This window comes from Polistes fuscatus, unplaced genomic scaffold, assembly GCF_010416935.1.
Source record: "Polistes fuscatus isolate 324 unplaced genomic scaffold, CU_Pfus_HIC Scaffold9, whole genome shotgun sequence".
NCBI lineage: Eukaryota > Metazoa > Arthropoda > Insecta > Hymenoptera > Vespidae > Polistes > Polistes fuscatus.
This window is the reverse complement of record NW_025113173.1, coordinates 4,744,014-4,767,922: the sequence shown is the minus strand read 5'-3', so window position 1 is coordinate 4,767,922 and position 23,909 is coordinate 4,744,014. Positions and strand designations below refer to the sequence as shown.

The window sequence follows — 23,909 nt, the reverse complement described above, 5'->3', positions numbered from 1 at the left end:
TAAGAAAAATCTATCGATATGACGGCTTATCTCTAATCTAAATAATTATTTATCGAAGATAAATTCATTCTAGAAAAATGTTCGAAAGAAAATGAGAATTTTTTTCTTAAGGGGGCCGGAGGGGGATGGGGTGATGGGGAAAGAATTAAAAGAGTCACGAATAAGGTGGTCGAATGGTCTTGGACGCGACTTAACAGTCGTCGACGTTCTTCGCGTCGATTCCAGAGTACCTCAGCTTACTACTACACCAGTGGTCTATACCCAAAGGAAGAGAGAACGAAAGAGAGAAAGAGAAAGAGGGAGAGAGAGAGAAGAGCACGTACGAAAGCTCTAAAGACCGGCGCGGCGAAGTCGATACTTAAATCACTCCGGTCACTCAGCCTCGCGGCTCAGATTGATGTAAGGCCGTGTTTTACATTCAATTCAATTGGGCAAAAAACTGCGCTATCCTGTTGGCGGGCCGGCGAACGATGCAAGAGAGAGAGAGAGAGAGAAAGAGGGAGAACCCAGCAGCATTGTCCTTCCGTCCTGCCGCCTTCGACGTGCACACGCTCCCCCGCCCCACCCTCTACTATTCACTCCAACCCTTCAAAACCCCAACCCCAAAACCCTTTCTCTTTCTCTTTCTCTCTTTCTTTCCGTAACCGTTCGAAAAGAGAAGCCCACTTGGCCTCTTACACAGCAAAATCCTTTTCCAACTTTCTTATTTTCCTTCTCTCGCAACTCGCCACCCCCTCATCTCATCTGCTCTCAACTGTTCTGCTCGTCTCGTTAGAGGATCAGTCGTTGTTGTTATTGTCCACCATCGTCGTCCACCCTTACGCGAAATTGTCATTATCTATCACCGCGAGAACGAAACTCAAAGGCGGACCAATGTAAGGAAGATCTGCCCGGGCCACGGTTTAAACTTTAAAACGTGAGATGTCCAAGTCCTCGGACTCTTCTCTCCATCAGAATGATATTTATGGCTACTTAAACGAGAGATTGTAGCTTTAAATTGTGGGAACGGTCCCCGCCGTCCCCTCCCCGTCCCCGTCCCCTCTGAATCTTTTCCTTATTTTCGAACGATTTTAAATACGCCATACGTCTTGTCAGATTTTGTTTGAATTTTTTGGGAGGGATAGGTCATTTGGAAATTTATCAGATTTTTCTGAAACTATTACGAATTTTGGTGTGCTTTGAAGGAAAATCATTTGGACGTAATATTTCGATTAGATTCGTATGTTATTTAACTAAGTTCAATCAGAAATCAAATCTACATGGAAAATATTATTCTTGACGACGTTGTTATTCGGTATGCGAGAGTTCACGATGCCGCTTTTGACGTAAATCGCGAGGAGCGCCAGTCACGTTTCTGCTTTATTCCATCGTCGTCCTGTTCCTGGTAAAGGAACGTGCAAACATCCATGGATTGTCGGTAACGACATATGGTCCTCCTATGGCTAGACCAACTTTTAATCTTCTTTACGAGTACTCTGTTTTTTTTTTTACCTTTTTTATTTCCTATATGCAAACAATTATTTACAATTGTTCTGAAAACTATAATGTAACGAATTCTAATAAGAAAATCATACGTATCATAATTAGTTCAACCGTTAGAAGCGTTTAGAATTTTTAAAGAAACAAATCGTGTAGCAATAATTTTGAAAATAGACTAATGACAAATATTTTCTTAAATTGATTTTATGATTTATTTAAAACAATGATGAGATTAAAGATAAATGATGAAACAAATGTTTCCAATGCTTCGACTTAGACCATTCTCATAATTATCGTCACAAATGATTCGTATCGTAAAAGGCGTCAGTTCGTCTCATGGATCGAGTTCTACCCAATGATCTACTAGATCGGATCCATCCGTTCGTGGACCCCTTCTTCTTCTTCTTCTTCTTCTTCTCTTCTTCTTCTTCTTCTTCTTCTTCATCGTCCACCGATTGGAAAAGAAGAAACCAAAAGGACACTAATTAGTGATTCCAAGAATCAAGCCCGTTTCATCCGGACACAGTAAGGGGGATCAGCAGCGTGGATCAAAACGAAGAGGAAAAGGAGGTAGAACTTCCGAAGAGGTGCGAAAGATCGAAAGAAACGTAAGTCATTCGAGAAATTCGTTGAAGAACTACCGATAAAGTCTCACCGGCACGCTTCCTAACTCTCGCCATGGAGATAATTATACCAGGTAATTACGATTCTTTGAAAAGAAATTAAAAAAAAAAAGGAAAAATAATCAAGGATCGTTCCTATCGAAGAAAATTTCGCATTTAGTTTATTTAATCGTTGCGTGTGTTTATCGCGAGATCTAGGATCTTGATAAATTTGATTCATTTCATTTAGATATCTTTCTATATTCTCATATTAATTTAACGTAATGATCCTAATTAATCACGAATAGTATAATTTAAGTATATTACATAAGAAATATATTAGATAATCGATATTATTGTAACGCGCGTATCAAATACTTCGAACTATTTTTAATATCCTAGGTATGTAAGAAAAATTTTTTACCATTTAATTTAATTAAGATAAATGATAAACTAACTTAAACTATTGACAGAAAATATATATATATATTACCTATTAATATATATATTACACAACGCAAAAGAAAATAAAAAAAATCAGAAAGAAATTTCAATATTACAGATCATTCAAAATCCTCAGGTATTATATACATCCTATTAAAAAATACCTAACCAATTGGAATCGAAATAAACTAATGAAAAATCTTTGACAGAAGCTTTTTGGATACGTTTGAAAGGTTTAAACCTATGAAGGATTATTCGGTGTTGTCGCTTCTAGCATGGACACCAATTTTAAGGCTCCGAACGAGCGGCATGGAAATAAAACAAGGTAGACACTAATTAGCGATTCCAAGAACCGAGAACACGAACCGTACTACACAGGCACAAGAACCTTTTCTCTCTCTCTCTCTCTTTCTCTTTTTACTTTCTTTCTCTCTCTTTCTCTCTTTCTTCTCCAGGTTCCGTGGTCCTATAATACACCGCGTGTTGTTGGATACAGCTGGTTGGAGGATGAGAGGTATAAGATGCATCGAGAGGACAAAAGGTCGACTACGAAGAAAAAATCCGAAACATTCGAACCAGCTACGAGTGTCAACTCACGGAATGCATTACCCTTGACCCTTTCCCTACCCTCCTACCTTTCTGGTCCTAACCTGTCATCGTAAGAATTTTTATCCTGAATTCTTAATCCTCCATTGTTCAAACTCTACGTTCTCTTCCCTTTTTATGTTTTTTTTTTTCCTTTTTCTTTTTTAATTCAATTGCGTTAAATATAAACCTCCTTTGATCATACATACACTCGACCTTTAATTATCGTGATTTAAAAATCACGATTGTTTTTCAAATATATAAGTGTATCCTTTTATTATTTAGAATCTAACAACGAGTAATAAATGCACCATTGAAAAATGATTGATATTGTCAGTAATAATATTTTTTAAATTCTCGATACTGACAAAAATTGTTATTATTTTTGTACCAAGTTGATCGTAATCGTGGGAAGATAATTAGATATTGCTGTGATAGATTGTTAGCCATCAAGCAGGTTGGTTTTCTGCAAGGACATTCAACGATAAAACGTCAATCATTAATCTCGCAACGTTGATCGAGACAGCACGTGCTTCGATCGGTCCGAAAATAATTTGAGGGGCGCGTAATAACATATCAATGCGTGTTAGCATACGTAAGCAGTTTATATACACACACATACATCTATTTAAATATATAAATGTACTCGCATTATATAGAAGGAAGGACGTGATCAGAGGAATTGTGACTGGACGCGAGTCGAATCGAAATTTCATTGTGAACTCATCGATCTAATCGAACTGTCACATTGCCTATCGAATTAAATTACCATCCGATGACGTACCAACTACTTTTCTACTTGATCAACGACAAAATATTGAAAATAATTTCCTACCTAAGAACATTTACCTACATCTTTTATCAATCTTCATACTTTCTATTATAATTTAATGTAAAATTAAGAACAAGATGAACAATTCCTCATTAACATATACATGCATTACAACAACAACAACAACAACAACGCGAGTTCTAAAATCTGGATTTTAGGATAATCTAGAAATCACGATACTTTCTAATCGTCAATTATAATTAAAAATAAGGTTCGTTCGTTTCTTTTCTCTCGTACGAAATTCGTTTGAGAACTTTAATCAGAGTCGATTCGTTTGATTAGATTACTTATCACGAAAATAAATTTATCACGTTTCGAACAAATCGTGATCTCGAGTTACCAAATATCTGATAATATTTGTTTTTTAATTATATTTCTTTTTCTTTTTCTTTTTTTTTTAAGCCTTTCTAAGGTTCGAAGAAACATGTCTACGGATAAGAAATCGATTCGAAAAACGTCGACTTAATTAAGCACGAAGGAAAGAATTCTGGTGTGTTTGTGTATATACAAGTATAATGGTCTCTAAGCATTTGGGAAAGCTACTCTAATCGTGGAAGAGAAAAAGAGAGAACCGCGTGAATTCTTTCGGGTAATAGTGTTATCGGATACAGTTCTTGTAAGACACGATGTGTTTCTGATACTACGACCATGCTACCTGAGCTGGGACCGCAAAAGGGAAGTCCTCGACGAGTCCTCTGAACAACGACGAAGGACCAATCACAAGCGTAGGCGGGGAAGAACTTTCTTTCCATTGAATACAACAATTTCCTCTACTTGATCAATATTTTATTTTTTTTTCTAATCAAATGTAATCAAATTAAATCTAAATAAAAATATAATAGCAAAGGTAAAATAAATAATGCGAGTATTTAAAAACTATACGAATATTTTCATACACGTAAATACAAATTTACTAAAACACACGATTGAGATAATATTTAACATCAAATAATTATAAACACCACATACGAATAAGCTATTAATTTTCGCGATACAATTTATAATAAACTCGATACTATCTTCCTCTCTCTCTTTCTCTCTTGCTGTAAACGATTTAAAATAAATTATTAACAATGTACGCGGAGATGAAACCCGATTAGTAATACGATGATAATAAAGTTACACTTCTCGAAGGGTGTTCTCGTGTAATCGAATAGTAGTATACGAGTTGTACGTTTATTCCTAAACGATCCTCTCCACCTCCTCCTCTTCCACTTTAACCTCCACCTCCACCTCCACCTCCGCCTCTTCATCCTCATTCTCATCCCTATCCTCCTCCTTCTACTTTTACTCGAGCCGGAACGCAGCGTACTAAATTCGACATAAAAAAGGAACATGGCGGAACTATCGAGCTGTGGAGTCTGTTGGAAAGCGAGGGCGAAGTCCGGCTAACCACGACGACGACTACGACGACAACGACGACAACGACGACAACGACGACTACGACGACGACGACCGTTTCATTTAATTAAGACTTGTTTTTATTTCTGGTAAACTCGTTCGGGTATTTTAGGAAGCACCCGAAAGCGAAGGCTTACTACTACCTCGCCACGAACTCGCTTGGATTAATTTATTGGCCTGCCCAATACCGAAGGGGATTGTTTCCCTTCTACGCAAGCCGACTTTTTCATCGCGAAAAACAAAAAGGTTTTCGAGATAAACCACCAACCGTTATCTATCTCTTTGACTTTTTTCTTTATGTTTCTAATGATAAGTGTGGATATAGATAGGAGATACTTCTTAGTTCTTTGGTTTATATCTAGGGGTAGAACACATTTATCTTCTTCCAACTTGTTTTCCAATTCTTTATACTAAATGTTTGAGATATTACGACAATTTTTTACTCAAAATTATTTCGATCAAATGTTAGACAAATAACTATCGATTTTAAAGAAAATATTTTGAACAATTAAGTGAAACGCGTTACATCGATCCCTACGAATTTATTATTACCATCCTGCGAAATGTTATCAACGAGAAGTGTAACTGAATGATGTTTGTTTCTTAATTAAAATATTCAAATTGAATAATCTACATAATTTCTATGTTGAACAGCATTCTATGTAACACTTGGACTAATTCATTCCGACGATTGCGTTCGTTCTTCAACTTCAACTTCGCCATAATTTTTTGTTACAAGTGGTATAAAAATAAACATAAAAAAGGTATAAAAGGTAGAGGAAAAAAGATGGATAACGTGCGAACGATGGGTAAGAAAAAAGAGAAAGAGAAGAATCTTGCGGAGAGGGTAGGTCACAGCATCCCAAGACCGCCTGATTCTGGGAAACGTGTCCTGCCAGCTTGTTAGGTGTCCCCAACGGTCCTTTAATATATGACTGGCACTCTACCCTTCCTTAAGAAGGAGGATGAGAATCGAGGTTCGAGGATGAGGACCGCGGGACCCAGTTAGAATGGTGTTGCCTTTTACCTGCTCTTTGCGTACGTTCAATCTATTATTTCTTTTTCCTCCTTTCTTTTTTTGGATAATATAAAATACTATCCAAATACTACCGTTGTTATTTATCTAAACGTAAAATTTATTTTTATTTAAACGTCGAATAATAATAAAAAAAAAAAAAAAATAGAGAGAGAAAAGAACTTTTCAACATCTTTCAAGAAAATATCTCTTCTTGAAAATGTTTAAAGAAAAAATAAATAAATAAATAAAGAAAGAAATCCCAAAAGAGGTCTCGAACTCTGATACGTACAAAGTTACTGAACTGGCTAGTTACCGAAGGAAAAGAAAAAGAAACAGAAAAAGAAAAAGAAAACGAAGAGAAAGAAAAAAAATCAACAAGAGAGATGAATCGATCGATCATCGATGGAATCAATCTAGTATAGAAAGAGAAAGGGAGAAGATCTGTAGAATATCCTGACGATATCTAGTCATAACACCATTGTTTCAATGACCCGCTGCTCCGCCCAGTAGGTGGCACCACCCTTCACATATTAATGAGCCAACCAGTTTGGAAGATCATCAAGGCTTACCAGAAAAGATGAGGTGTTGAGAAGGCCGGACCTTTTAACGTCTCTCGCTGCTTCTTTGCCGCTCTTATCTCGCACGAAAGGGCCCACCACGTGCATTTGCATGAAACGCGCATTAGCGCAAGAAAGAGAACCCGATTTATTTCAACACCGTAAATACATTTACATCATTTACCCTCGTTCGATCTTCTTTTCAGATCTTTCTTATTATTTTCCAATCCTAAATCTTTTCTATAACCACTGATATAAACCAATAATTGAATCCTGTGTTTATCCTTTCTGCATCTTCACGATAATAAACGAAGTATTTCGTTATTGCACACACTCTTCGTTAATTTCATATTCATGATTATTTTCTTACTTACAAAGAAGATGAGCTGCGGAATAATAACTGTCGAGTAAGCAGAGAAAAAGATATTCTTAACTGAGAAGAATAATGATCGAGTGTGTTCACGTGTATTGTAAATATCTACTACGATGCATACAGATAGGAATATGTGTTCGAAGTTTGTGGTAATACGTGTGTATACGTGTGTGTGTGTGTGTGTGTGTGTCATGACTAACGATACCATATTCCTGCTTAGATGGAACACGTCACTCGCGATGAATATTTTAACAGTGCATTCAATTTAACGAGAGTAAATATATATCTCTTTAATAGTATAATTGTCAATCGTAAAATTATACCTTGGAAATAGGATACCGAGTAATTTCAATTGCTGATAACATTGGTTATTGAAATGCATTAATATAACGTGTACAAATGCAATAACTAAAGTAAATAAAATTATTCACAGTGTTGAATATAGGAAAACATTCGAAATAAATTACACGAATTAAATGCAAATTTACAAATGTATACGTGTGTTGTACGTTGAATATTAAACAAAAAAATAATGAGATATTTAGTATTTAAATAATATAAAAATACTATATAAAAATTGTCGATTAAAAACCTACTATACGTTGTGTTTACTAATAAAAAAAAAATAAAATAAAATAAAATTACAAAAAATACCAACAATACTTATCGACCAACCGAATACACACGTACATCTACACAGCAGACAGAATAAATATTAAAGAAACGTGAGACTTCTCTCTCATTGGTATGTCGCAAGTCTATTATTCGCCCTTCTCGAGCGATCATCGAGACGATATATCGATAGTCGAAGTGTGAATGAGGCGCTAACGACCGGTGATTACCAAAGTGCGTACACGTTGCGTGTGCACCGTTCGCATTGCGTCCTGCGTGTACGAGAAAGAGGAAGAAGTAGTATAAAAAAAAGAAAGAAAGAAAGAGAGAGAGAGAGAGAGAGAGAGAGAGGCGAGCACCGAATAATCAGGCTCGTGTAGCCAAGGATGTCCATCAATCGTTGGCCCTTTCCTTAAGGACAGGACCTCCCGCGACGTTTCTCATCTTCTCACCGGTCGACATGGGGCGTCCTCGGCGCGCGTTAAACGTGCTTCCTAACTGCCCTTCCATGATCTAAAGATCGACGTGGATCATCACGTCTTCTAATACTATTTTCTCTTTCTATATATGTATGTATATTATAGATATATATGTATTGGTTTGCTTAGCAAAGCTCGTATCGATTAATATTTTTTTATAAACTTAATACACTTTTTTCGTAATCTCTGGTCACGAATTTTACGAACAGAAGTAATGGTATATACATTTGATTGCAATTAAATCTCATATATATATATTTATCGAACTATTTTCATAGATATTAAGTATACCGATAGTTATTTAAAGAAAAATTCAAATTAATTTCAATTCGTTGCAAATAGAATTTGATATGTTTATATTTATCCTACTCGAACATTTCCATTTCAGTTAAATTTATTAATGATATAAATATCTGTAGACAAAAATGAAATCTCTCAAAAAATATGATAAATATTGTAAAACCACGATTAATGTGTGTTCTTTAAATAAAATTCTAGCTTCGACAGATGTAATATTAAACCGGTCAGTTAATCGAGTAAGAATGTAATACAGAATCTACCGAAAGACAATGGACACTTATTGAAGTCAGAATACGATAACTCTATATAGAAGATAAGGTTGAAGCAGAAAGAGAGTTAAACAGAGTTGAGTGAGTAAGTGAGTGAATGAGAAAAAGAGAGAGAAAGAGAGAGAGGGAGGGAGGAAGGGAGGGAGAGGCGTGGAAGATCACGATTCACCCATACAAAATCACGAAGACGAGTATATATGGACTGGTAATCAAAGCCATAAATCCGAGGCGTAAGCAAGCTCCTTTCCGATAGAGATTCACCGTTCGATGCTTCTTTATCTCTTTCGCGCTCTTCTCTTTCATACATGCATACATACATACATGCACGTATATGTATGTATTCATACGTATGTATTCATGTGTTTGTAAATGTATATTATAGATTGTATACGTGTAGTTAGTGATCCAAGATTTTCCAGGATGTATCTCTCGCGTCTGTTGGCACTAAACGATCGATTACATCCACTACGATCGCTAATTATCGCTACGGTGAGATATAACGATCGTCGAGGGCGTCTATCGCGATGTAACTGTGAAGAAGAAAAAGAAAAAGAAAAAGAAAAATAAAAGGAAAAAGAAAAAGAAGAAGAAGAAGAAGAAAGTATATAAGTACCTTCTTTTAAATCGTCCGATCGATTCTCCCTTATTTCTTTTATTCTTATTTTACTCTTTACAAATTTCGATCCGCCCCCCAGCTGAAATAACGAATCTGACTGCATCTGACTGCTGAGAAAGAAAGAAAGATAAAGATAAAGAGAAAGAGAAAAAGAGAGAAGGAAAAAGAGAAAGAGAGTTGTTCCGTGCGAATAAATCGTTTCCTTTCTGATTGTCTCTATACTTTTCTTATTTTATTTATTAAAAAGACTAATCGGTCCTACCGACACAATGCTCACGTTTCAAAACTTATTATCTCAGCTTTGATATCTTTGAAAAACGTTATATGTTCGCTATATAATTAAAGACTTATATATTCGTCATAGTAATCTAAGTATCGAGGAAGGTTTTACGATGAAAAAATTGAATATGAATGAGAAAGATAAAAATTAGATAAAAGACAGATTCGAAGAAAAATGATTTAAATATTAGCTTATACTCGATACAATGAACACCCGTAATTTAATGATATTCACTTTGCCAAATATTACCAACCAATTTCAAGCGGACATATTATAATAAATCAATAATAATATTAATTACTCGAATAAAAAGCAACAACCAAACTAAATATACTCAGCTTGATATCACGTTAAATCGATAACCTTCCGCATAACTATTCCCCGAACGAAAGATATCTTCCTCATTCTCACGATCACCTAAAAAAAAGAACAAAAAACAAAATCCAAAGCTCGCGGTATAAGTTCGGTTAAGAATCACGGAGCAAGAAGAGAGCAGCACCTCGGGCAGAGAGAGGGCGAGAAATCGTCGAAGAAATTTTGCCTTTGCCGCGTTGGTTGTTCGATCGACCGAGGCACGAGAGAAAGAAGAAGAAGAAGAAGAAGAAGATTTCGAAAAAACAACTACGAGAAAATAACAAAATAACAAAACAAAAAATAATCATAAAAATAAGAAAAAAAAATTAAAAGAATAATAAAAGTATCGGCGCTATATCGACGGTAGGCCCAGTGCATCGCGTTTCTTTGGGCCGGCGCAGCAGCCAGCCGTAGCGTTCCGCATCGTTGCAAGCGCATCGAGGCCAAGGAGGGCTCAACCCTCCTCGCCCCCTCCCCCTCCTCCACCTTCTCCTCAACCTCCTCTTTTACCTCAACCTCCTCCTCCTCCTCCTCCTCCTTCAACTCACCTCTTTTCTTCTCTTCTTTTGCAGGTCGTCCCTTCTTCTTAGGGGCTTTCGTTCTTCTCTCGGAGCTTCGGCCACGCGGAATGGGCGTGGTGATGCACGAGCGGCTATCGAAACGCTCTATCGCTAATAAATCTGTACCTCAACTAGAATCTGCCCCGAGGCATCCTACTTTGCGTCAATGTACCCTTTCGTCTCGCTATCCGAATCCTACTTCTTCTAAGTTCTTCCTTTAACTCTCTTTCTCTTTCTCTCTTTCTTTCTTTCTTTCTTTCTATGGGCATTACGAATTGGAACACGATCATCGAGGATCTAGATAATTTAATGCTCTTATTTATCTTTATTTTCTCTTAGATAGAAATACAATGATTATATTATATTATTCCTAACAATGAATATTTTTGTTCCTTTTTAAATTCAGTTTTCGCGATAATTTGCTTTTTTTTTTTTCAACCTATAGTTAGAGAGAGTGGATTATTTTTTTATACGGGGGGAATCGCATTTGCGAGAAATCGATCGATTGAAATTATTATTATTATTATTATTATTGTTTTTATTTGTTTTTTAAATCGGCACAAACTTTACCCCTAATACCATCTAGCGGAGGGAATTAAAAACTGGCGAAGATTTTACCGACGGTCGTGTTGATAAAACAGTTTCGAGCGCGTACGAGCTGTAATTTTGAAATTAATTATGTAGAAGAAAATTGGAACTTTTTACGATAATATTAAATCACGTTGTATATCAAATGCGGCTTGTGTTCTAAGTGAACATATTTTTTTTGTTTTTTTCTTTTCTTTTTTTAATTAAAATCGTACGAAGTTATCGATCTACGGAAAGATCGCAAGCTACGTATTAGAGAGTAGATATTTTTCGATATTTTTCTAGGTATTTTGATAAATATAAAAATGACAGTAGTTGCCTGCAGGAACGTCGAAGAATAAGAAGAATAAAAAGAAGAAGAAGAAGACGATGGAGTACGCATCCGGCTTGAGCCAATAAATTTTTCACATGACCTGTACCAATAATGCGAGATAGCGGGAGTAAAAGAGAGGCATCGACGCGATCCTGAAACAACTATACTTATCGAAGATCGTGCCTTGCAGGCTCCGAAGGAGGAAGGCGCGCGTTTTCAGTCTCGCTTCTGTAATTACGATCTTCTTCCTCGTGGTACACACGCGGAACGCGAGCGTGCGCACATTCTGCCTCCCTTATTCCGCTTTTACTTTCGTACATTCTTCGATCGCTCTATGTATTTTGTAAAAAGAAAAAGAAACAAAAAGAAAACGAATAAGAAGACGAGGAAGAAGATTTTTGTTAATATTATCGATAACAAAAATATTTCCGTAAACGATATTATAATAATAATTTTTAATACACATACCACACAATACACGCGAAAGAATCTGATATACGACAAAAGTAAATTTCTCTGAGAGAACAAAAATATAATATAAAGATAAATCTAAAAATAAGTAATAAAAAATGTGTAAAACCCATCGAACAAAAGTTACATTCGTATTTTCTCTTGATAATACAAACCATCGCGTAACAGATTCTCGCAATTTACACATAGAACGATAATTCCTTCACGATAAATTCATTCTATCTCTGAACTCGATCCGATCTAAGACGAATCAATTCAATTTAGTATTTCGATATCTCTAAGATATTTAAAGCAAAATAATAGAAATGTTAAGAGAAAAAATAGGATGAAACTGAAGGACCTGGATCAACCCATCAGCCACCACCACGACTACCCCGTAGTTTGTAGTCTTTTCACGCTGATGTAAAGGGTAGTAGCGTTGTACTGTAGGCTATACCGGTTGGCAACATAACGTCGATCGTGATAAAAGCATCGGACAATAATAAACAATGCGTGAAACGACAAGTACAGTCGTCCGTAGGTATGGCGTCCGTGGCAAGGCATTTCGCGAGAGATGCTATCGTTCGTTCGTTCGTTCGTTCGTTCGTTCGTTCGTTGGTTGGTTGGTTGGTTGGTTCGTTCGCGGACTCTGTGGCGGTAGCAACACCAGAGCGCAATCAATCATTCGAACCGGATAAAATATAAAATACGGTGCCACGGCCCCGATGTGTTTGCCGTTTTATTTATTTGCACGGTCATGCAAGCTACGCGGAATTAACGTATTTTTTGCACGCGACCACAACACCAGGATACGGAACGAGCGCGCCTCCGAGCTTTATTATCGTCGCGAACATTACGCGAGAAATACGGACGATGAATTTAATGCATTTGAGAGAAAGAGAAGAAGAGAGAGGGGCAAGAAGCGGAGGAGGGAAGAAGTTAGCAAACGATCGAGATTAAATATAAGTTCCTTCTATTAGATTGTGTTCAAAAAAGTATATTTCGTTTTTTCTATTCTTTTTTTTCTTTTCCCCCCCCCCACAATGGCAAATAATAAAATGATTTCTTCATAATCAGAATTCACAAGGAAGTTTTACGTGATTGACCAATCGACCATTAGGTTGTCCGTAATAATTATTGACTATTGATATTATTAATATATTCAATAAATCGTTCTCAGAATTGGCACGCGAACTTTCCTGTAAACCTATAAAGTATAATCCATTCTATAAATGAATATAATTATAAACCTGTATAAAGTTTCTAGATAATACTTGCATGATGAAGTTAATTTTGTTGACTCCAGTGATGTTAAATGATATTATATTTAAAAATAGTGATTTAGTTAATGAAGAATGGAGTGAATGACGTTAGTCTCGATCGAGATGAACGTTGTCTCCGTGTTAATCTTTGCTCCACTTTCATCATATAAGAAAGATCTACTCCCCTTTCGAATCGAGTTCGTAAAGTAGCCTCCGAAAAGTCAAGAGAGAGAGAAAGAGAGAGAGAAAGAGAGACTGTGATGGATGGTACTCGGGTTCTAACATATCTTGTATCGCACTATCGCTTCTACCGCTTGTGCTTATTAAACTGTTCGGTATTTCTCGTCGACGTGCAACAAGGTATGCTTGCTTCCTTGCTTCCTTGCACGAAGAAGATGCGGAAGAAACAAGATGAAAGATGAAAGAAAAAGAAAAAGAATAATATGAAGAAGAAGAAGAAGAAGAAGAAGAAAGAGATGAAGATGGAGAAGATGAAGAGGAAGAGGAAAAGTAGAAGAATATGAAGAAGAGGTACGAGACAGGAACGACGAAGAAGATCGATGCACCGCTCCCAGCTACCTTCGAAACTTTTAATAAGTGTCATCGACTACCGTAGTAGCATTGGACGCTTCGTTATAAATCGCTACCGTTTCTTCTACCTCCAAAGAATATCCTTTTCTTTTTTTAACTACTTTTCTTCTATTTTTTTTTCCCTTAACCCCCGTCACGTCAAAATCGATACGCATCTAATTTTGTTATTCCACGCCTATTATTCAACCATTTTATGTATTTTGTTTTTCTTCGAGAGAACGATCGTAATCATTGTAAGGATGTAAGAATATAAGAATATAAGAAAATAATCAAAAATATCTGACTCTAAAGCAATGGAATGTCTATTGTTGTTTGTAAAGATTTCTAGGGAACACCCGGTACAGGAAAAAGGGATGCTGAGAAAGACGGTCTTCTTCCTTCTGCTCTTAGAACGGCAACGGATCGCTACGTTATTATTTTCGCCAGTTATCGAATTAGATGTTGGCTTAACGGGTACGTACGAGGTACTCCCTATATATGTGTGTGTATATATATTTATATACATATAATACATATATGTATATACATATATATATATATATATATAAACTCATGGCACATAGGCGTATATACTATATTTACTTTATAAGAGTTCTTTGCCCGAGGGGGCCAGATTGCAAACGATCTATACAGTGTACAAATATATATATATATATATTTATATACATTATATATGTAGGTAATAAGTATAGTAGAGAACTTTTTACCGATATAAATTTTTTTATCGACATTTTCGTATGATAACTTATCCTATGGTAAAGTAAACTTCCAATGTAAATTAAACGTCCACAGACAGATGGCGCGATTAATTAATTCCCGGTATATTTGGATAATCAAAAAAATATCATACGAATTAAATGAGAACACTCGGATAAAGTAGAGATCTGTTTGAAAAGATTGAAGAAATGCTATAAAGTTATAAATCGATCAAGAAAATATAATCGCGTTTACGTTAGACGCCCATGGATCTTTCGCTAGATTTTCTCTCTCACTCTATCTCTTTTTCGTTCGTTCTAACATCGAACGTTGTTGAATCGATGCGTTGAGAAAGGAAGAGAGAAGAACATCCTCTCTAAGATTATGGCTTATTCGTTACTACCTACAACGTACTTACGTTACTTTTAGAACTGCTTATTACTGTGATTACCTGCGCATAATACAACGGACCGAGCGTTCTACAATTTATTATTGAATTGCTATAATGCGCTTCGTATCGTCATATTCCTCCACGTTCTGTATATATACATATACACATGTACTATATACGTGTGTATACATATATATGTAGGTATATGTATATGTATATGTATATACGTATAACGCGAAACGATCAACGGTCTATCCAAAGATACAAAACTATCACCTTTTTTTCCAAAATAGAATATTGAAAAAATTAATAATAAATAACTTACAATTTTCACAGTTGTACGTACATAAATGGTTAATATCTCGAAGTCAAAGATAAGCCTGATCTGCTGGGCACCCTGAAGAATTCCTTTTCTTTTTCGATGATAATCTTAAAATGGTAATAATTAAACTATAATTAAAGAGGAAAATAAAAATTATTTAAATTATTCTTTTAAAATATCTCTATTTCTTACTTGGTATTTTCTTAATAGGTATAAAGATCAACGATCAAATGTTTTGATACTCATTTTATATATTTGTTATAAAATAACTTATATTTTATATTAATATTCAAGTAAAATGATAAAGAAAGTTTGTAAGATAATGTTTTGCTTATCATTATAATATTAAACTTAATTTTTACACAAATTTGTCCACAACGAAACCGATTCAAGCCTGATTAATCGAAGGACCCGCGTGAACTAATTCGTTAATCCCGGAATTTCGATAATGAGAATAATATCGAAATTATATTGCAACTTCCTATTGGACGACGATCGTGATTGGCGCATTAGAATTATTAAAAAACGCGTATGCTGATTGGATCTCGTCATTATAACATGAATAATTAAATATTTGAATTCAAATAATACTATTATGCTAATAAATTTTTTAATATGTTTAAAAATTAAAGAAAAATAATTATTTATTCGTATCATAATAAAACGAGAACTAATCAGATTTCAACTTTTTATTAATATATATATTAATTAACAGTATCTATCATAATATCTATCGTAATATTTCGCGTTGATCAAGAATGAATTATAATATTTAAATAATAATACATTCGTTTATATATATATATATATATAAATAATGGATCGTCTAAAACGAGAGGTAATTTCAAAAAAATTAAAATTCGTATTTTAATAATAGTAAGTTTTAAATTCAAATTAGGAATTGGCATCACTGAAATAGATAACGTGAAAGACTTTGAGAGGATATTTTTTAATATTCTTTTTGAATGCAACAAATAAATATCAAGAATTTTTATAATCGTTCACGTATAATTATTAAAAATAATTATAATTATGAATCACGTGATTACATAGGTAAATATATTGTTCTATTATGAAATTCATTTGTAGGTTAGAAAACAGTATATAAAAAATAAAAAATATTTTTGTTTGCAGGTATTTTTTCACAGCAAATATAAAAGTGATTAATAATTTGATATGTAACTATTGAACAAATAATAATATATTGTTATTAACGTTATGTTATTGATTTGTCAATAAATCAAATCAAAATGCAAAGACATTTGGGAATTCCGCATAGTTACACTTTAGATTCATCAATGGCAATTAAATTGGTCATGGGTCAAAACAACAATTATCCAGAACAAATGCTAATAGAAAGTTTAAATATATGGCATGAGTTTAAAGTAATTAGAGGCGCACAGTACGACAAGGAAGACGTATTAAAAGCTATATTAAATTCTGTAGAACCGGCATACTTGTTACCAGTGAAATATCAAGTGCGAGGAGAAGACTCATATTTTATAGCCAGCAATTGTGGCCCCGCTATTGAAAGCTTATGCAGATCTAGTTTAATCGTTAAAAATCCGCACGGTAATCCTCTGATTTTAACAATTGTCTTGGGCTTTGCCTCGGTTACTGATTTAACCATTAACATTCAACCGCTTCTTCTAAGTACTTTGACAAAAAGGTATGATTTTAATAAGAAATTATTAGATTTAGAAGCATTTCATAGGGATGCAGATTTATTTAAAACTATTTACTGTCCTTTGTCGCATCCAACTAATTTGGAACACATATTAAAAGTTGCTAAAAGTACGGTGGCTGTAATTGAATATATAAATTTGAAGCATAATGAATTATGTACATTGGATGCTATAAAATGTTTAGATTCAAATTCTTTGAAATATTTAGATTTAAGATACAATAGTTTATTAAATATGAAAGATCTTGAGATCTTAAAAAATTTAATGATTAGGAAACTTTGGTTAGATGGTAATCCACTATGTGAAAATTATTCTAGTGCTAAACAATACATAAACTCTGCGATGACATACTGCCCGCATATAATTCAGTTAGACGGTGCAGCTGTATATAATTCTACATTTCCAATAACGCATTATGAGTACTTCAAGAATGGTTCAAGACGTGAACTTGTATATCAATTCATTAGACATTTTTTTAATTTATTTGATCAAGAAGATAGAAAGATTTTAAGAGGATTGTATAATAAACACGCACTTTACTCTTTAAGTTGCAATATTCCATTTTCTATTGCTCATAAGAAAAATTTAGTGCAATATACTAAAAGTAGAAATCTTTTAAAAGTAACAAATTCAAATAAAAGGCGTAAATTTTTATATTATGGAGAAATTGATATATTAAATACTATCAGTGCATTACCAAAAACTTATCATTACCAAAACTCATTTCAATATGATCTGATGTATGATGACAATAAACGTTTAATAATATGTGTTACCGGATTATTTATGAATAAAAATAGCAATAATCAAATACTATCGTTCAATAGAACTTTTGTTTTATGGACTGGTCCTGATAACGAATATAGTATTATAAATGATCAGTCATGCATTAACGATACTCCAGGAAACCAACCTTTAATTAATGCAATTATTGCATTAAATGATACAGATAGTACATCGCATGACAAGGATTTTGTACCAGAATGTTTTAGCCCAAAAGAAAGATATGAAATAATAACAGAATTAGAACAATTAACTAAATTAAAGAAAGAGTGGTGTCAAACGTATTTGAATAATACACACTGGAATTTGCGACAAAGTATTCAAAATTTTATGAGAGATTTTAAAAACAACATTCTACCGCCAGAAGCTTTTAATACTTAAAATATAAATTCTCGCTAAATGAAAAATACATATATTTGTAACATTTGTATATAAAAACAATTCTCTGTGCTTTTATATCATCCTTTATTAATTTGTAAAAGAATATTTTTCTAAATCTCAAATTAAATGTTATTTTTCATATTAAGGAAGTACCATTTTTTATCTTACGAGTGCCCCTAAACAAACAATGCCGTTACGTTAATAAGTAGTAATACTAATTATTATTAATTAAATATTGGGTTAGCCTATTTAAAGGTATATAAATAATACATTCTCCAATACATTATCAAATATAACATTACATTTAAAAAACTTTCATCCATCACCACTTGTATGTTTCCATCCATACCGACCGAATACAAGAAGTTTTACAATCTTCTAACTTACCAACCAGATTGAAACTAATCAATAAAAGTAGCTCTTTATATTATCAACCATAAAATAGCAAAAAAAAAAGTTGCATAGAACCGAAACAGTAGAAAAAAAATGAATAAGTGCTCTTAATTGCTCGCTAATTGCTCGATCAAATTAAATTATTATTTTTCTTAAAAAAGTACATACTTAAACTTTAAATTTTCATTTAAAACTGAATGACTATGAAGACAAATAATATTGACCGTCGGTATCATTAATATGAAGTATTACCGACATTGAGTAAAATAAATTTAAAAATCTACTATTAAGGATGGCATAGCGGTTGGTGGGGGAAATCCTAAGTAAGGACTACCTGTAAATGTATAAAAGTTATTAAAAAACATTATAAAGTAATTAGTTTCTGTATATTAAATGGATAAAAAGACACAAGGAAAGGGGTAAAAGAATATGGTATTAATTAGGGATACAAAAAAACTAATTACGATTATAATGTTTATGGTAAGCGGTCTTTGGCTAGATTTTACTTGCAATGGAATGTTTAACATATAAAATATATTAAACATTATACTGAAAGTAAAATACCATTGCCCGGGTCTAACCACGAGGAGGTAACCGCTTCCGAAGACCCACGAGGGATGTGCATCCTGAAGATGTCCACATCCGAATTAAATTTCAAAAAAATAAGATAATATAACCAAGAGAACGATTTTAAGGAGTATCACTCTTAGTCCTAAAAAAAAACTAATTAAAAAGAAACACATAAAATAAAAATATATTAAAATTATTTTCGATTCAAAGTATGTTAATAAGTATGTAATGCTTATGCTAGTACATATATGTATCTAAATAGTCTGAAATATAAAGAGAGTGCATTAGTGCATTATAATAATTGTTAATTAATCGATGCAAGCGTCTATTGTTGTTTAACAGATCGGAATATTGATTTATGTACCTTCCCCTTCGAAATCCACCGTTGAAATGAGACGTTGTCCTCTATGAAAGTACTTTTATTAAATGTTGTTTATATGACTTTCCTAACGTTGCGCATGTGTATAAAGTGAATAATCCATCTAATCGATAAATTTAAGACTATAACGTTATGATTTTCGTATTTTTATCTATTTTGTGTAATTTTTTTATTGCTCCTGCGCAGTGATGACTTCGAGGGTAAAATTCTGCTGTAACATAAAGAGAATGCATTAGTGCATTATAATAATTGTTAATTAATCGATGCAAGCGTCTATTGTTGTTTAAAAGATCGGAATATTGATCTATGTACCTTCCCCTTCGAAATCCACCGTTGAAATGAGACGTTGTCCTCTATGAAAGTACTTTTATTAAATGTTGTTTATATGACTTTCCTAACGTTGCGCATGTGTATAAAGTGAATAATCCATCTAATCGATAAATTTAAGATTATAACGTTATGATTTTCGTATTTCTTCATTTTTATGTAATTGTTTAAACAAATGTACATTTTTTTTAATGTTTCTGTGCAGTGGTGACTTCAGAGAGGGGAAATTTTCATTGAAGGGAATATACATCGAAATTATTTTTTATTCGCCTTATTTTTTATGTATATCTTCTTCAGAAGAATTATTCAACTCTCGCGATATGATAATAATATAATATAATAAAAGGTAATGCGAAGTCTATTATTAAACAATTACCGTATATAAAAGCAGTACATTACTATCTGACTGTTTTAAAATTATCAGCCTTATATAAAGAAAGTTCGTATGTTTTACGTGAAGATTCCTTAATAATTAAATTATAATTTTTCATAAAAATATATTGTACATATATATACTTAAACTTTAACATTTCATTCAAATATGATTGACTTATGAAGACGATTATTTAAGGGGTTATATCCACTTGCGAGGCAGAAAAAACGCGTTTTTTTGTGAATTTTTTCCGACGAGGCATTTTATTTTATACATTAATTGAAAAAATGTACTTAAAGAGAATTTAATGTACTTTAACAATCAGCGGTTTATTTAAAAAAATATTGGATCCCCTAGCTCCTGTAGATGATCTGCGGAGAGACCTCCAAAAAAAAGTGCTTGGCGGTGTACAAGATATCTCTGGTCCAAATTATCTGAAAACCAAAAACCAAAAATATTTAGTTTTATAATAAATAAATACAGGTAATGATCGAAGGTCTAGTCAAAATTTTGATTTTTGACAAAATGGCGGCTGTTCAAAAAAAAATTCAGTTTTTCATGAAAATTTTTCACTTCAAAGTGGCTTAAAAATCGAAATTATTGTCCAAAACCTTATTCCTTCGATCATTACCTGAAAAATATATCTGAGTAAGTCGTGTGAAAATTTCAAACCGATCGGTTTAGCGGTTTCGGAGAAATTTTGTACACCGACTCTGAAAACACGGTTTCGAGATAAACGCGTTTAAAGTTTCGGGAATGATTTACACTAAATTAAAAATTTTTTTTTTCAACTTACATCGTGTCATCTATTCCAGTACCATAAGAGGAACCCTCTACTTCGTCGTTTGCATCCAAAATGTTTAGTTGTTGTTGTCTACGAGCCATTTTCCCCTCGCGCGTCGACCCTTGCGCTCTTGCGTCCGAAATTGAGATGCGCTCTGCGTCCTCTTTACTCACGAAGGAATGAGCATTGGGTCCAAGTGATAATCCCATAGCACTCATATAATAAAGAAGAGATGTTTTACCTTCATTAAAGACCCCGGCTGCAATGTTTGCTGCTATTTCCACAATTTTAGAGCCAGCTGGAATAATTTTTGGAGTTATTTTCCATATCAGCTGATTATAACTTTCATTATTGTTCTGGGTAAAACCACCAACGCATCGTTCCAATAATTTTTTGTTACTTAGATCTTCGTAAATTGGAAAAATAGCTGTTGCAACATCAGGTGGTAAGGCCTCATAATCAAACTGCTATCATCATATTCCACGGTTTTCGGATTAAAAACGTTCTTCCGTTTATTTCTTCGAGACAACTGTTCACTGGAAGTTCTACGAGTTTCTCTGCTAATTTTACGAGGCATTTTTTACTTTAATTAATTAAACTATACACACTGAGAAATACACAAACTGAGCAAAAACACAACTTGTCCACGTGGAAGATCACTTTTAACTGATGAGTTCACATATTTTTAACTTAAAATTCCTCAACATAGGTTTCACGTATAAACTAGACCTTTTGTATTATTATCTTAGGGTCCCAAACACAATATAAGTCGAGATCAAAAGTATAGCGGCTACCAGAAACAGCTGCTACTCCGGCTCGTGCTCCGCTTACTTTCGAACGCTCGGAGACGTTCTTACTAATACGCTCATATCTCCGAAACTAATTGTCGGATCGATTTGAAATTTTCAGAGAATATTCTTGAATATATTTACATTCAAAAAATGAAAAAAAAAAAAAAAATTTTTTTTGAAAATCACAAGTGGATATAACCCCTTAATTAAAGCGGTGAGCAAGTAAGCTATTCGAATGAGCCACTATAGTGGCCCAACGACCTGGAAAAAATAATCACAAAAGCCACTATAGTGGCAGGCCGGCTAAGGCGCATATCGGTAATTGTAGTGCTCTACCTTTATCTTCTCGACCGTCGGTAACTACCACTGTCGGTAACTCCCACCGTCGGTAACTGCCACCGTCGGTAATAGTAGACTTAAAATTTTTTTCACTCTACGTTGATAATATTTTGTATTTAGGTTCCTGACGATCAATATTATTAAAGTACAAATTCTCATTAAAAACGATCGATGTTTTAAAAGTAGGAATCAGTTACCGACAGTGGCAGTTACCGACAGTGGCAGTTACCGACGGTCGAAATGATAAAGGTAGAGCACTACAATTACCGATATAGGCCTTAGCCGGCCTGCCACTAAAGTGGCTTTTGCGATTATTTTTTCTAGGTCGATGAGCCACTATAGTGGCTCACTCGAGTAGCTTACTTGTTCACCGTTTTAATTAAATAATCGTCTTCATAAGTCAATCATATTTAAGTGAAATCTTTAAGTTTAAGTATGTACAATATATTTTTAAGAAAAATAATAATTTAATTTGATTGAGCAATTTTGTAGTGAGCAATTAAGAGCACTTATTCATTTTTTTCTGCAGTTGCGGTTTTATGCCAACTTTTTTGTTTTCAAAAAGATAACAATTATTTCAAAATAAATAAGTTTATCGGTGCTATTACATTTAATACAAATAAATCTTCTTACTTCTAATCAATTAAAAATTCTCAATTTTAGAAAAATAATTAAAACGTTTAGTAAAAATGACATCAGTAAAGACGAACAGAAGAATTTCTAATAAATGAATTATTTAGAAATAGCGACGACTCTTAAGAAATCATGACGAAGGTGCGTTCTGTCATATTTATGTCAGGTAGAACAATTAATTTTTTCGGGACAATTAAACGAATTAAATTTATGTCATTTTTTGGACATTTTTAGAACTTTCTATTAATACTTTCTATTTCTTTGTATCTCATAGATGGTTAGGTTTCTTATTTTCTCAAAGACGCGAGAAGTATTTCCTGTTGCGTAAAGAAAGAAGATTTCCTTGTTCCATGGTATAGAAGTTGAGACTCTTCAGCGTTCAAGATTGAAAAGTGTTCAGATGCATATTGCACGTGTTACGCGATCATAGAAACTGAATAGAAGAGATTCTAATGGTTACGAGAATACATAGTATAATACAGAGTTAGCTGCACAATACATGTTATTCAATAAATTCTTCCAACATACATTTCTCTAATCTGTGATACAATTTCTTACGAGACGACTTATACGGATGATGCACGCAGAGAATCTGATTGATAAGATATGGCATTTGACCAAAATAAAATATTAACTACAACTAATTGCAAGATTAATCAAAGTAAAATTCTCACGTAGAAGTTTAACATCATCGAGAGAGCGTATAAGAGGCGTACATGTCAGAAAGATACTTCAGAGATGGCTGGGACAGATAACGCATTAGTGAAAGTCAAATTACGAAGGATCTATGGAAATTTCATAGATTAATATGGCTTTTAAAAACAACTTGCAAGAGTAGAAGAAAAAACATAAAAGACAAATCATTCTACTGTAAGTATATTATTATAAGTAATTATTAATTGAGGTAACCCCTTGATAACTGCAATCTTTGCGTGTATCATCCGAAAACATAAAGAAAGAAAAGGAAGAAGAAGAAGAAGAAAAAGAAAAAGAAGAAAGGTTTATTATTAATGTTGACGATGATTCGGCTAATGAAGAACGAAAGTATAAGTTAAAAAGTGAAATGTGTTCACGCGTGGCGTAACACTTGGGGGAAA

General features: G+C 33.7%; 1 protein-coding gene and 2 long non-coding RNA genes across 3 annotated transcripts in view; 1 reads left to right on the top strand and 2 right to left on the bottom strand.

Moving 5' to 3' along the window:
- Positions 1–15,632, bottom strand: part of LOC122525465 — a 111,534-nt gene extending 95,902 nt beyond the window's left edge. The window contains exons 1-2 of the long non-coding RNA XR_006305794.1: positions 15,567–15,632; positions 15,399–15,481 (exon numbers count right to left, since the gene is read on the bottom strand). This is a non-coding gene — a long non-coding RNA (uncharacterized LOC122525465). The remainder of the gene's footprint in view (positions 1–15,398; positions 15,482–15,566) is intronic.
- A 754-nt stretch (positions 15,633–16,386) lies between these two features.
- LOC122525437 (nuclear RNA export factor 1-like) lies at positions 16,387–18,606 on the top strand. Its single transcript, XM_043648247.1, has 2 exons — positions 16,387–16,427; positions 16,509–18,606. The coding sequence occupies exon 2, from the start codon at positions 16,625–16,627 to the stop codon at positions 18,221–18,223; it is 1,599 nt and encodes a 532-aa protein (XP_043504182.1). The 5' UTR covers positions 16,387–16,427; positions 16,509–16,624; the 3' UTR covers positions 18,224–18,606.
- Positions 18,607–20,497: 1,891 nt separating this feature from the next.
- LOC122525461 lies at positions 20,498–22,009 on the bottom strand. Its single transcript, XR_006305790.1, has 2 exons — positions 21,062–22,009; positions 20,498–20,699 (listed from the first exon to the last, which is right to left on the bottom strand). It is a non-coding gene; the product is annotated as an uncharacterized LOC122525461 (long non-coding RNA).
- Positions 22,010–23,909: the final 1,900 nt, after the last annotated feature.

Bases quoted from the DNA above. Each gene is read 5' to 3' on its own strand.
- LOC122525437 (XM_043648247.1), top strand. From the start codon at position 16,625: ATGCAAAGACATTTGGGAATTCCGCATAGTTACACTTTAGATTCATCA.